The sequence below is a fragment of the Aquila chrysaetos genome, chromosome 20 (genome assembly GCF_900496995.4).
Source record: "Aquila chrysaetos chrysaetos chromosome 20, bAquChr1.4, whole genome shotgun sequence".
NCBI classification, from domain to species: Eukaryota; Metazoa; Chordata; class Aves; order Accipitriformes; family Accipitridae; genus Aquila; species Aquila chrysaetos.
In genome coordinates, this window is record NC_044023.1 from 3,674,994 (window position 1) to 3,687,161 (window position 12,168).

General features: G+C 35.1%; 1 protein-coding gene across 25 annotated transcripts in view; it reads right to left on the reverse strand.

Moving 5' to 3' along the window:
- Positions 1 to 12,168, reverse strand: part of ATP2B2 (ATPase plasma membrane Ca2+ transporting 2) — a 441,356-nt gene that overhangs the window by 12,642 nt on the left and 416,546 nt on the right. For 17 of the 25 annotated variants that reach the window (XM_029996153.2, XM_029996154.2, XM_029996152.2 and 14 more), the window contains one exon: positions 8,300 to 8,482. In XM_029996153.2, the coding sequence (XP_029852013.1) occupies positions 8,300 to 8,482 (183 nt within the window). Of the gene's footprint in view, positions 1 to 1,658; positions 1,831 to 8,299; positions 8,483 to 12,168 lie in introns of all 25 variants that reach the window. The other 8 variants (XR_003920764.2, XM_029996167.2, XM_029996172.2 and 5 more) reach the window with 2 other exon arrangements.

The window sequence follows — 12,168 nt, forward strand, 5'->3', positions numbered from 1 at the left end:
GGAAGATAAATTGACTGTTTTGATTTTATTGGATCTACCCTTTCAGACTGCTAGCTACAGGATGTTATTGAAACATTTACCACAGCAGAATGAGTTGCTCTATTTTCTGCTCAAATGTAGAAATGCTATTATGGAAAATCGTTCCCTGGATTAAAGGCTGGTTTGTGTGTGGTGTTTTGTGCCTTGCTCAGTGTGGAAATGAGGGAACTTTGGCTCTGAGTTCTCAGAAGCAGGGTACAGTGCCTGTGGCAGAGCAGTGGCCTGTAGCTCAGTGACTTTGCTTCTCTTGATCGTGCTTCTGCCCTGAAATGGTTGGTGCTGTTGGAGTAGAAGTTACCAGGCCAAACTTCCCAAGAAAAGACAGGAAAAGATACAAATTTTCTCCAAGGAGCAACTGCCAAAGTTGGAACCTTAATGGCTCTTTGGGTTCCTAGCTAAAGCAAAGTTTCTCCTTTGCTTTTTAATTCCAACAAAACTTCTAATGCATGTCTAAATGCTTGATGGTCAAATACTGAGGGGGGTTGCACTCAAACTGAATGGAAAGGTCAAGATTCTTTTTTCTGCAGGAGTTCTGGAATCTTATTTCCTTCTCTTGCCTGCCTTGTCTCTGTTTGCCTTCCCTCTCTCCGTTGGCTAGACAGACAAGACTGGCTTCTTGTCTGTTTGGCCAACTTTTCACTAAAACTTGCATAAGGAATATACTGCATTATTTTGTAAAGTAAGTGACAAGCTTGTGAACCGAGTTCTATAAATTTAAATATACTTTTAATGCTGGCTATGCTGTAAAACAAAATAGCTACTTACAGTCCTGAATAAATAAAAATAAAAATATAAAAACAAAGTTAGACCTGTAAAAGTCTTCCTGAGCAACTGGAATTTTACTGTTAGTGAAGAAGCCCTTTCTTATTATCCACTTCAAAGTTTTTATTCACTTCACTACGTCTTCACTGGATGCTTGTTTGCATCTACAAGAAAGCTGTGTCAGGATTTCAGTGTTTAGAAACCTGCTTCTTCTAACAAAGAAATCTGTTACCACATTTATTTTGTTGTTTCAACACTGTCCTCTAACTTGTCTAGCTCCCTCCTTCCTTAAAGCTTACCTCCCAGTGAATTTAGAGATAACAAATCTATTCTTTCACCATTCATGTAAACCTTAATCCCTTAGCCTTGCATCATAAACTAGATTCTCTATTTCCTTGTTCCTTCCTGTACCTGTGCTAATTAGAGCACATCTTTCTTGGACATGAGCAACCTATTTTAGACACAGTCTTCCAGATGGAATGACCCTTTTTCTGACAAGCTGTATTGCTTCATATAAGATATTTGTAGAATTGCTTAAAGTGCTTATTTTATAAGCAGTAGAAAATATATCCAATAAGATTGAGAAAACATGACACAGAAGCCCCAAATAAAATCAGAATCTCCATACAGTGGATAAAAAAATTACTAGAAATTCGTGTCCTAACAGTAAGTTAACAAAACTTGCAATGAATCATGGAGAGTATCTACTGTACACAAAGTAATCATGTTATGTGTTTCGGGGTATGTGTAAACTAATAACAGGACAAAATGGGAAAGGGCAAAGTAGCTTAGTCTGAAATGACTGCTACGTAAGTTGGCATCTCTGTAGGTCTGATGCATTAAGAATACACACTCACGCCCAGCCGCAGCAGCAGATGTGCTGGTAGGAGAGGAAAGAGCATTGGATAACGATACGTGACTAGGGCTAGAAATATTGGTTACATCCTGGGTCTGGCTTGTGACGGAGGACTGTCTCCTTAGAGCCCCCTGAAAGGAAGTGCCACTCTTGAAAGTATTGACTACTTCGATCTGTAATGGAGGAAAGAATGAGACAAGTTGCTTAAAGTATGGATACAGTTGCATAACTGACAGGAATAATAATGAAAAACAATAAATCAACCGTGTACACAGTTTTACTTCAATTGAAAGAAATACTTTTAAGTGTTCCTTTTAATGTTTTTAGACATCAAATGATCCAAATTTTCTGCCTGGATAAAATGAAACAGCTCCATAGGAGGCAGTGGAGCTGCATCAGTTTAAACAACTAGAAGATTTGAAATAACAATCTTTAAAATTTAAACTATTTTATTTATACATAAATAAAGTAAATAAAACTGGAATACTTGATATAACTAATCTCCACTTTTTTCCTACTGAGAATAAAATTACTTTTTAATTGCTCTCTGGGTGTTCTTCCAAAGGAAAGAAAATTCAGTCACTTAATTGGAATTTGGGGGGAAGGAAGGGAGGAGGGATGACAGGGACGACACCTAAGCAAACCAAAAAACCCTTTACAATATTGAAAATACGACTCCATTTTGTCTACAAAAACAGGGTTGTCACTATACTAGCTTGATAAAATAGAAAGTGTTCCAATATTTTATCTGACTGTTTCTATAAAGTTTGTATAAATTAAACATAATGAATTAATATTGGTCTTTCATAACTACAGATTTTAAAAGATTAATATTTTATCTTCATACAGAGCACTTAAAATCACACAGAAAATTATGTGGAACTGGATTGACTATTGCAGCAATAACATTAAAATTTTCTACTTGTTATTTTCATATGTCTATGGTACACACTGATATATCCATCCTGCATACCTTCCCAAGCACTTTATTCATCACCGCAGAAGATGAGTTAAAAAAAGAGCTGAGTATTTCAAGACATTCCCTGTCACCAGTATAACCCAATAAAAAGCAGGCTCTGTGTACAAATGTAAAGCCAGGGATTGGCAGTAGATAATATCAAGGAGTAAATATATTCTACAAATCCCTACACACCAATATGTCCTCTTTGTTATGTTAGTACAACCACAATATGACAAAGCAGCAGTAGTAGTATCAATTAGAAGAATTCAACCAACTACTTATTTGAAGTAACCCACTGTTACCAGATCTGTATCTTGCAACCCAGATTTCTGAAGATACACAGCCTAGAAAGTAGCTAGGAGAAGGTAAAGTGGTATATTTATCAATTAAAACAGCACAAATCTTGGTGCAAGCCCTCCTGAATTTTCCAAGTTGAAAGCACTGTAATAAATTGGCTAACATTTTCTGCTGTGATCAGTCTTAGGAATAAACAAATTCTATATGGCTTCATCTTTAACAGTATGGCTGTATCCCCTCCCATAATCTTAACTTTGGACATCATTGTTTACTTTCCTGCATGTTTTTATGGGAATAATCATATCACAGCCAGCTGTAAAAGGGAGCAAAGGTTACTGCTGTAAAATTGTCACACTGAACTTTTACTATACAAACACGAAACAGCTGATTTGTTCACTGACCCACTATTTGAGAGTCCTGTTTACACCACCCATTTGAATGTGCACACTAATAGACGTACAGTATTTAGCAGTCATCACAACATTTCACAGCTTTGCTCTCAGTGTTCTCTGCAGCAGACTTATTTTGAATTACAAGTCCAATACAAATATCACAGTAAAAAAATGCAGTATGAGGTGAGTTAGCAAATGGAATAGGGGTACAAGTGAATCGTTAGCTAAGGTTCACATTGGCATCTAGAAAAAAACATATGGCTCAAACCATTGGTTATATATGAAGGCATATTATATACTCACCTGAAATGTTCACTGTACAAAAGTAGAATTAAATACAGATCTTGGGTTTTCATGATCACCTGAACACAGGTGACAGAGCACTCTTCAAAAGAGACCATTCAAAAAAGATTTTAAAGACTCTTACTGAGAGCATGAAGTGCGTATCACTGTGGAAGACACAGATGATAAATCCTAAGCCAAAGGGCATTTCTAGATGTGCAAATGTCTTCCTAATAAACTGAAAGGAAAGACCTTAGCAGAAGAGTGAAAAGATAGGGGAAGATCTGTATTTAGTAGTTTCTCCAGAGAACAAGAATTACAGGTGTGTAATTCACTCGTTCTCCTGAAGAAAGTAACTACAGATCTTCATGGATTTAATTCATAGGCGGCGGATGACAACCGTCAGAATCTTAAAAGCTGAACATACAGGGCTGTGCTCTGTCTGAAGCCAAGAAAGAAGAGAAGAACTTGGCCCAAAAGTTTATCTTCCAAAACCAGAAAACAACAAAGAAGAAAGAGCTCATAGAAATAAATAATGTATTTTAAATTAAGACCTATTTTTTTAATTACAAAAGAATGCATTTATTTAGAACAATTCAAGTTGCTAAAAAGGAGAAAGTAAATGGTAAGTCATACATCATGAAAAGTTAGAAAAATTTCCAACAAAATATAGGATGCAATCAAGTTTTAATTATAGGCCTTCAGGTAGAGAAAAAAAATACTGTCCTACATTTGAAGCTTATTTGTAAGGTTGGAATTTTTCACCTCGCTCTCATTTTTCTGTATGTTCTATACTCTAGAAGATCCATATTTTTGATGTACACACAGCTAATAAAAATATGTGATTAGCAGTTTAAAAAAAAAAAAACAAACAAAAAAACCCCAACAAACAAAACGATCTTATACTAGCAGAATAGTCCTGGCAGAACAAACATTCTTCTGACGTTTAACACAGAACAGGTTTTCAGCAAGCATTTCTGTTGTCATTAATGTTAACAGGACCCAGGTCTCATTCACCTAATCTCCAACCAGGATATTATTTAGAAAAAAAGAAAAAAAAAAAAAAATCTGCATGAAATAAAAGTTTCCATTCCACTTACACTGAGCTACTGCAATGTTTTCTTTATTAAAAGCTATATGGAAAGCCATAAAATGAGGTGCTAGCTTTTTATGTAAGTTCAAAACCACTTGCCAGGAGTGACTTTCATTGCTATAGGATTTGCATTGGTTCAAGAGAAAAGTTTTAATGCAGAAAGGAATGGAAAGAAAATGCAGTACAGCACCTCTATGTATTTTTTTAGTATCTAAAGAGTAATAATCTTTTTTCACTAGCAGTTAACATGGCACCTGTATATTTTTCAGTTTTTGCTTTTATTCTCAAAACATTTCTAGACAGTTATTTCCCACCTTAAGCAGATAAAGCAAAGTGAATTACAGCAAGAATGAAGCAGAGGAGGAAAGAATCAGGCCCAGTGTTGTAAAAATCTGACATGTAGCTTGAAAAATTTTCAAATCTCCACACTTCACAATTTTTCCATACTCAAAGGCGAGGTAACTAGAGAAACTTTTCAGTATACAATTTAAAATGATGCAATGATTTTTGGTTGTTACTCAGATTACACAGTTTTGCCTGAAGGTGAACTTGCTGAACTTTCCAAAGGCTATTAGATCTGCCAAGATGGTATGATCAGTCTTGTCTCTTCCTTCAGAACGAAGAATTTGTGAGAACTGCAATAAAGACTTGGAAAAAGTTGCTGAAAACCAGCAGAGGTTGAAAAGTCCTGTCTTTTATGCAATTTGAGACCACTTTTATATCTTTCTGAAACTTGCATAACTAGAATGAGCCATTTGTGAAACTTCATATGTCAGTGATCTGAGACTGCTATCCAGTAAGGAAACACTTCCATTCAGAGGAGGAGAACATCCATCCATCCAGAGAAGCCCTATAGTATATTTATAAGACAACAAAATATCTAAATGAACAGAAGCAGACAAAAAAAAAAAAAAAAAAATCAGAAATAGATAGCCAGTCTCTTCAACTTAGTTATGTGCGTTTTTCATACACCTTTCTTTAAAGTAAATTCATGCATGTCTTCATAGAAATATGCCTGACATTTCAGTATGAAGAATCAACAATGGCAATCCTTTCGCTGGTGTCTAGGTTTGAACCCTCTGTTTTGAGAGGGCATGAGAAAGAAAAAAATGTCTTTAGTACTGCAAAGTTTTTGTCAGTTTGGATGAGTTTTTACTGGAGCATTACAAAGGAAATCTGTCAGTTATCTGAAAAAAAACCAACTATCATAGATTCTTTATAACTGTTTTAGGAGTGACGGCTTTTGTTGAGTGCTGTGGCTATCCGTCCAATAATGACTGAATAGAAAATAAGCAAAAAGAAAGATAATCTAGTAGACAGCACAAGCGCATGTTGGTGCAAACTGGTCTTGTTAGGATTTGAATGATCAATCTAGTCGTGAGAGAGTCTAGAGTTTATTCCTAATCTTACTGTCATCCTCTTATATATATAAAGTGAGGGGATGCTCTACCTTCTTCTTCCGCATCTCCAGAAGTGCATTAGACATCAGAGGATTCTTGCAAATCCTCCAGCTCCCCAAGGATGCTACAGACATCCTCATCTTCTTCCATCAACTCTTCTTTAGCTGGCTTCCTGAGAAATGTAGTACAAGTGTATGAATTCATTTGGATGGGCCATAACACACAGAGCATCCAAATGTGCTCAACTCAAGGTCCATCCAGCAATGGATCTAATTTGACCTGCATATAAGTTCATCACTCTCCAGTGGACACGTTGGAACTTTTTTGAATCTGTTGGCCCATTTCCTTTTTTCATTATCATTCCACAGATGTGAAATGGATGTAAAAATCAAAGTCACTGAATAAATAAAATGAGAAAAACAATCACAGAGGCCTCTTGGCAGGAGAGAAACAATACATCCTACTGAAGATATTTCTACAACTAAGAGCAGAAAGGAAACTAAGAAGATGGATGTTAGCAAAGAAACATAATTAAAGTTCATTTTGTTTTAAATAGTATAAAAGAATAATAATTTATCTGTGAATTAAGTGGACAAAGAACTAAAAGCTACCTCTCAGACTAGAAAAAGAACTGAAAGGATGTAATTTGCTTTTTTGTGCTTGTAGCTGTTTGCACTCACCACAACCAGAAAGACATCCTGACAGAAATGCCAACAGACAACACTCCTCCTATAGCCATCAGGAAGAAAAGAATGCACATTTAGAGGTCATCTTTTCATAAAGATCACCATTACCTGGGCACCTGTTTGTCACCTTTTTATTGTGACAATTTGAATTTTCTCTAATGATGAGTGCTCCTGACTCAATAGAGTCAAGACACACAACCTCAAAGCTGAAGATCCGTATTTAATTACTTACCAGAGAACCTTGGGAATTTACCCAAACCCTTAATCTCTCTCATGGCAGTTTCCACTCTCTTTATTTTTTGCTCTGCAGATGCACTAAAGAGACCTAACTGTCCTAGTTCCAGTTAACTGCATTCCCTTATTTTTTTCTAAAATGCATGGCTGCCTCTCTTTCTCCAGGAAAAAAATGTGTCAATTTGTAGATGGGAAAAGGAGAAAGTACTGTTTATCTTAAAGACAAAAATCAAAATCTTCAGAGATAAAAATGTATTTTAAAAGATTCTTTAAAGAAGAAAATATTTTTCTTAATTATTCACCTCTTTTTCTTGTAAGCATCATGTAAAACATTCACATCTGATATGGCGAGTACATATCTCTTTCAGAGCTGCTCTCTTCTGCAAGCTGGCACAAACAGTTGATCTTAGAAAGATCAAGTAGAGAGCACTAGAGTGCTATAAAACATGCTACTTCACTGCAATGAAAAAGGCGAAATAGTTCAAATAATTTTTTTAGCACTACAGGACAAATTTTACTAGATATCCTAATCTGTACTATATTAGCACCATGATGCAGTGCAAATAATTAGTACATTAAAAAATGCCATGGATTTTTGTATTTAGCAAAAGTTGGGTTTTTTTTAAATAAAAAGATAGATATGTCTAAGAAAGCATCCATACTAGCCAATACATACATTTCAATATTTAATGGATGCTTAGGCCCTTACTACTAAAAATAAATCCAGAACCACATTTTTCATCACCTAATAGGAAAGAAAATAAATTCCTTTTAAACATAATACATATATGGTAGTGCCAGAACAGAAAAGATTTTTTTTTTTTTGTAATCAAATGGTACTTTTCACTTTAGACTCAACAATTTAAATTATTCTGTTATTGCAGAAGTGGCAGCAACAATGTATTTTTGACAAAATAAAACAGTATGCTTTAGAAAGCCTTCATAACATTTTGCTAGCCATTGGCACAGTAGCATTTTCTAAGCAGCACTATTTTATGAGCTGTCATCACTGAAATAGAATGTCCATTCACAGTTCTTAAAAAAAGTATTCCTATTTTTGCATATTATAATTTTATAACCTTTTCATTTTATCTCTTCTGTTGTACAAACACACCTTTGTTCAATTCACCTATTTTACTTTTTCATGTGTTCCTCCTTTGAAAACAGTAAAGCAATTAACAAGTACCTTCGTTCACATGCACAAACACTCTGTAGCTTTCCTTATAACATTATCTTGCCTTGATCAAAGATGAAGCATTTTTTTTCTAGACTATGTGGGCATTTACTTTTAGCATACCTGGGTTTGGATTCTGTTGAGCCCTCTGAACCAGAGAATTTGTCCACGTCGAAGTTCTCTCTCTGCATGATCAATTTCTTCAACGTCTTCATTGAGTTCTTCTTCAGGGACCTCCTCCTTCTCAGTGAGCCTCCCTGCCTCCTTTAAAAACTTTAGCCTACTTGTTGGGATGGTTGCAATGACCTAAAATTATAAAAAAGTACTGAAAACATAAGCCTCATTCAATAACAGTAGTATAATAATCTGCTTATTACAAAAGAACGCTGATATTTTCATGAGAAGTATAATCTTTCAGGAAAGCTAAGATAAGCATATTCATAATAGTACTTTACACTTATACAACTCCATTTTAGTCCAAAAATACTTAGTTTACTGTGTAAACAATTAGCATTACTTGAATCATTAAACCACATTAGCAAAACACAGCTATGGAGCAAGTTTAAGGCTGGGAAAAATGTTATCCTTTCTCAAAAAAATAAAAGTTGATGTAAGTATTCAATTGTAATTATTTAAAGAAAACTTATCAAGACTGATATTTCTGCAATTAGTTTGGATATTGCTAACGACTGATAATAATCTAATGTATGTTAATGTTAGCTAAAATTAGTTGCACCTCATGCTTATAAATCTTCTCACACTACATTGGTTCACGTATTCAGATTCCCTTTGTTTCAGCAAGGTGAAATGCTTTTCTCAGCATTTATCAAAAATGAGGTCTCTGAAAGGTGTGGTTTTGACTGTCTCACTGTTGGACTTCTTATAGGGTTATCTCTTACTCTGTGTTCTTATTAGTAATAAACTCTGATTAACTCGGCCCCTCTTCTTATTCTGTTTGTCCACCAGAGTGGTCCTCGGAAGTAATTAATACAGGACATGGCTAATAATCTTAAAAAATTCACAAATACTATAGTTAGACAATGTTATAACACAATTGTTTTAAATAAATTTCAGTGTTACCCTCTTGGGCAGTCATTTTCTCTTTGTTCTGATTTCTTTTGTCAGCTTGAAATATGAGCAGATGGCTATTTAAACAGGATTACCTGGAACATATTGAATGCTTAAAAAAAAAAACCTCCTGCAAAGTTAACTATTAGACCCATTTAGCAAAAAAATGCTGCAATTTTCTTTTTTGTTTGTCTTTGTTTCAGCAGTGAGCAATCACATCTCTGAAGCCCAAATGTGTGAAAGATGGAGATAGAATTGGACAGTTGCAGGAAGGTTGGTGAGGATGTATCTTACAGTTTTGGAAAACTGGAATTAATATAGTGAAGACACATGAAAAGGCACCAAATATTTTCAGAATGAAAATAAACTGTTGAGTTTGCTGAGGGTCTCCTTGAACTTCATGATCCACAGCTCCACTTATATTATTTTTAAAGACAGATAAAGAAACGTCAAAATAAACCCAGTTTGTACACTACTACCAAACCTCTTTAAAATGCATTTTGGGTTTTGAAAAACAAGATGTAAACTTGGAAAATTAATGAAATAGTGTGACACAAGCAAAGACAGAACAGGATAGAAAAAGAAAAGGTAAGTGCTAGTCATTTAAATACTTACTGAAATTCCTTCAGCTTCCCAGCTTTCAAAACACTATAATGCCAACACTTTACCAAAAGAAGCTACTTGAGACTTTTTGGTATCTGATGAAACTGATGGTGATGAAGTACTTGCAAGACAGTACACATAGAAACAACTGTATTTGGTACTGATTCTGTGCGATAGAACATAACCTCTCGTTCATGACCTCTCTCAGCCAGGCTGATAGATTCTGCTCTAGCTCTTTTCTTAGGGTCTTACATGTTTTTTTGTTTGTTCATTTGTCTTCCATCTCTGCAGATACCTGCCCAGCTCAGGTAACAGCAGACTCAATAGACTGGATGTAGATTAAGGAACTAAATATTATTCCCAGGAAAATTATCACAGTTTTAAAAAGTGATCAATAATTCTGGGAATGTAACATGAAATATTTTAGAAAGACTTGGTTTTCAGAAGTGATGAGGGCCACCTTTCAGAAAACTGCCCCTCAAAGCATCTCAGATTGGCTTCCTAGAAATTACACCTTAAATCACTTCTGAAAGTGCCAACTTTAACATCCAAACTTGGAAATCTTGATTGGTTTTAGTGGTTCACAAGAACAGCAGGTTCAGGAGACTGATAAAACAAAGGGATAACAAATTTGTTTTGTGCTGAACTAGAATTAGTCATAGCAAGAGAGAAAAGGCTGAGAAGGAAGAGAAGAACCTCTTCTAAAGGAAATGAAGTCTCTCTTACTGTAGAGCTCCATGAAGAGAGGACTTGCCAGAGCCTGTAAATCATGTAAATAATGCAGTTTTTTAGCTTGTGTTTTTCTTTTTGGTCACTAAATACTGGCCACAAAAGAAAGATTCCCCCCCCCCCCATTTCCTTTATGTAAAATTGTAGTCTCTTCAGTGATGAAATTGTTGAGGTATTCCAATACCAGTTTTAATCTAATGGCTAGGCTCTCGCATAAGGCTTGGGCAACTATGTCCATCTTCAAATAGAAAAGAGATGCTGGTATTATTCTTAGTTTTCAATGGATATGTAATAACCACACACAACAAAATGTAGAAGCCAAGTAGCACACTGATCAAAGGCTGTGGGAAAGTCTTCACAGCTGAATGATCTAATAAAACAGCTAGGATTTTTCTCCCTTTCTTTGCTTTCCTTCTCCCCTCTCAAAGTTGGTATTTTCCAAACAGTTGAAAACAAATCTTTTCTTTCCAAGAATTACCAAACTGATTCTAGGTCTTCCTCCTGCAAGGTCATAAATCAAATCCCATCCTCAGGTAATAATTACAGTGGAACAATCTAATAGTGGTGGTCTTCAGCAACATATGCATTAAAAGCTGTCATGACTCTGAGCTTATTTCTTCAAAAAAATCTGAGGCCCCACTGTCCAAAAAGTTATTTTTTTCCATTAAAGAACAAATAATCAGTTTTGAAAGCTAGCATCTATTCATTACAATTCCTTCAGAACCATTCCAGTATTCAATTGCAGTTGGCAATTTCTTGCCTATTTCTTCAAAGTGGCAAACTAGTTGATCTATATGTATCTCTACATCTGAGAGGCAAAATGTAACTTCATATTTTTCACATATTTTTTTTACTGTGTCAGGTGGCATCAACTTAAATACATTAATAATGCATTAAAAATGTAAAAAAATAATATTTGCAATATGTTTGTACATAAAAGAATATTGTAGTATTTTAACAATACTGATTGTATCTGTATTATTATTTCCAGACAGATAATCACATAACTTACTTATCTCATTGACACTTGTTTTTACATCTATATATAATTTTATATTAGCTAACGATGACACAGGTTGTAGCAGAATTTTAAAATTACATACGAATTAAACTGCACTTTTCTGCAACTATTATAGGAAAAAAATCCTTTTTCTTTCATTCCCTCTTCCATCCTTTGCACACAGAATTAGGTGGATGGAGGATCACTGCTGGTGTATATTAAATGCACTTAGTCCTATGGCAGTAACAAGGCTACTATGGATTGACAGAATGGCAGTTTCAGCAAGGGAATGAGTGGGTTGACATAGAACTGGAACTTCTTTTCACTTTCAAAAATTTGCCATGGCTGAAAATAGACAGGATACTTTGGGTACTCTATTGCTTGAAAGGTTACAGTGCATTTGCCCTTACTATACTTCTTTTGTGACTAGAGGGCTAGGTTATGAATCAAACGTCTTTCATGAAAAAGCCTAACTGAAGACGACCTTGGTGATAGCACACCCTGCTTAGGAAAAGAAAAGATATGAAAATTAACAAAAATCAAAAGGAACAGTGGGCTAAATTATCCTTACTACTATATCTATTCTTGAAGT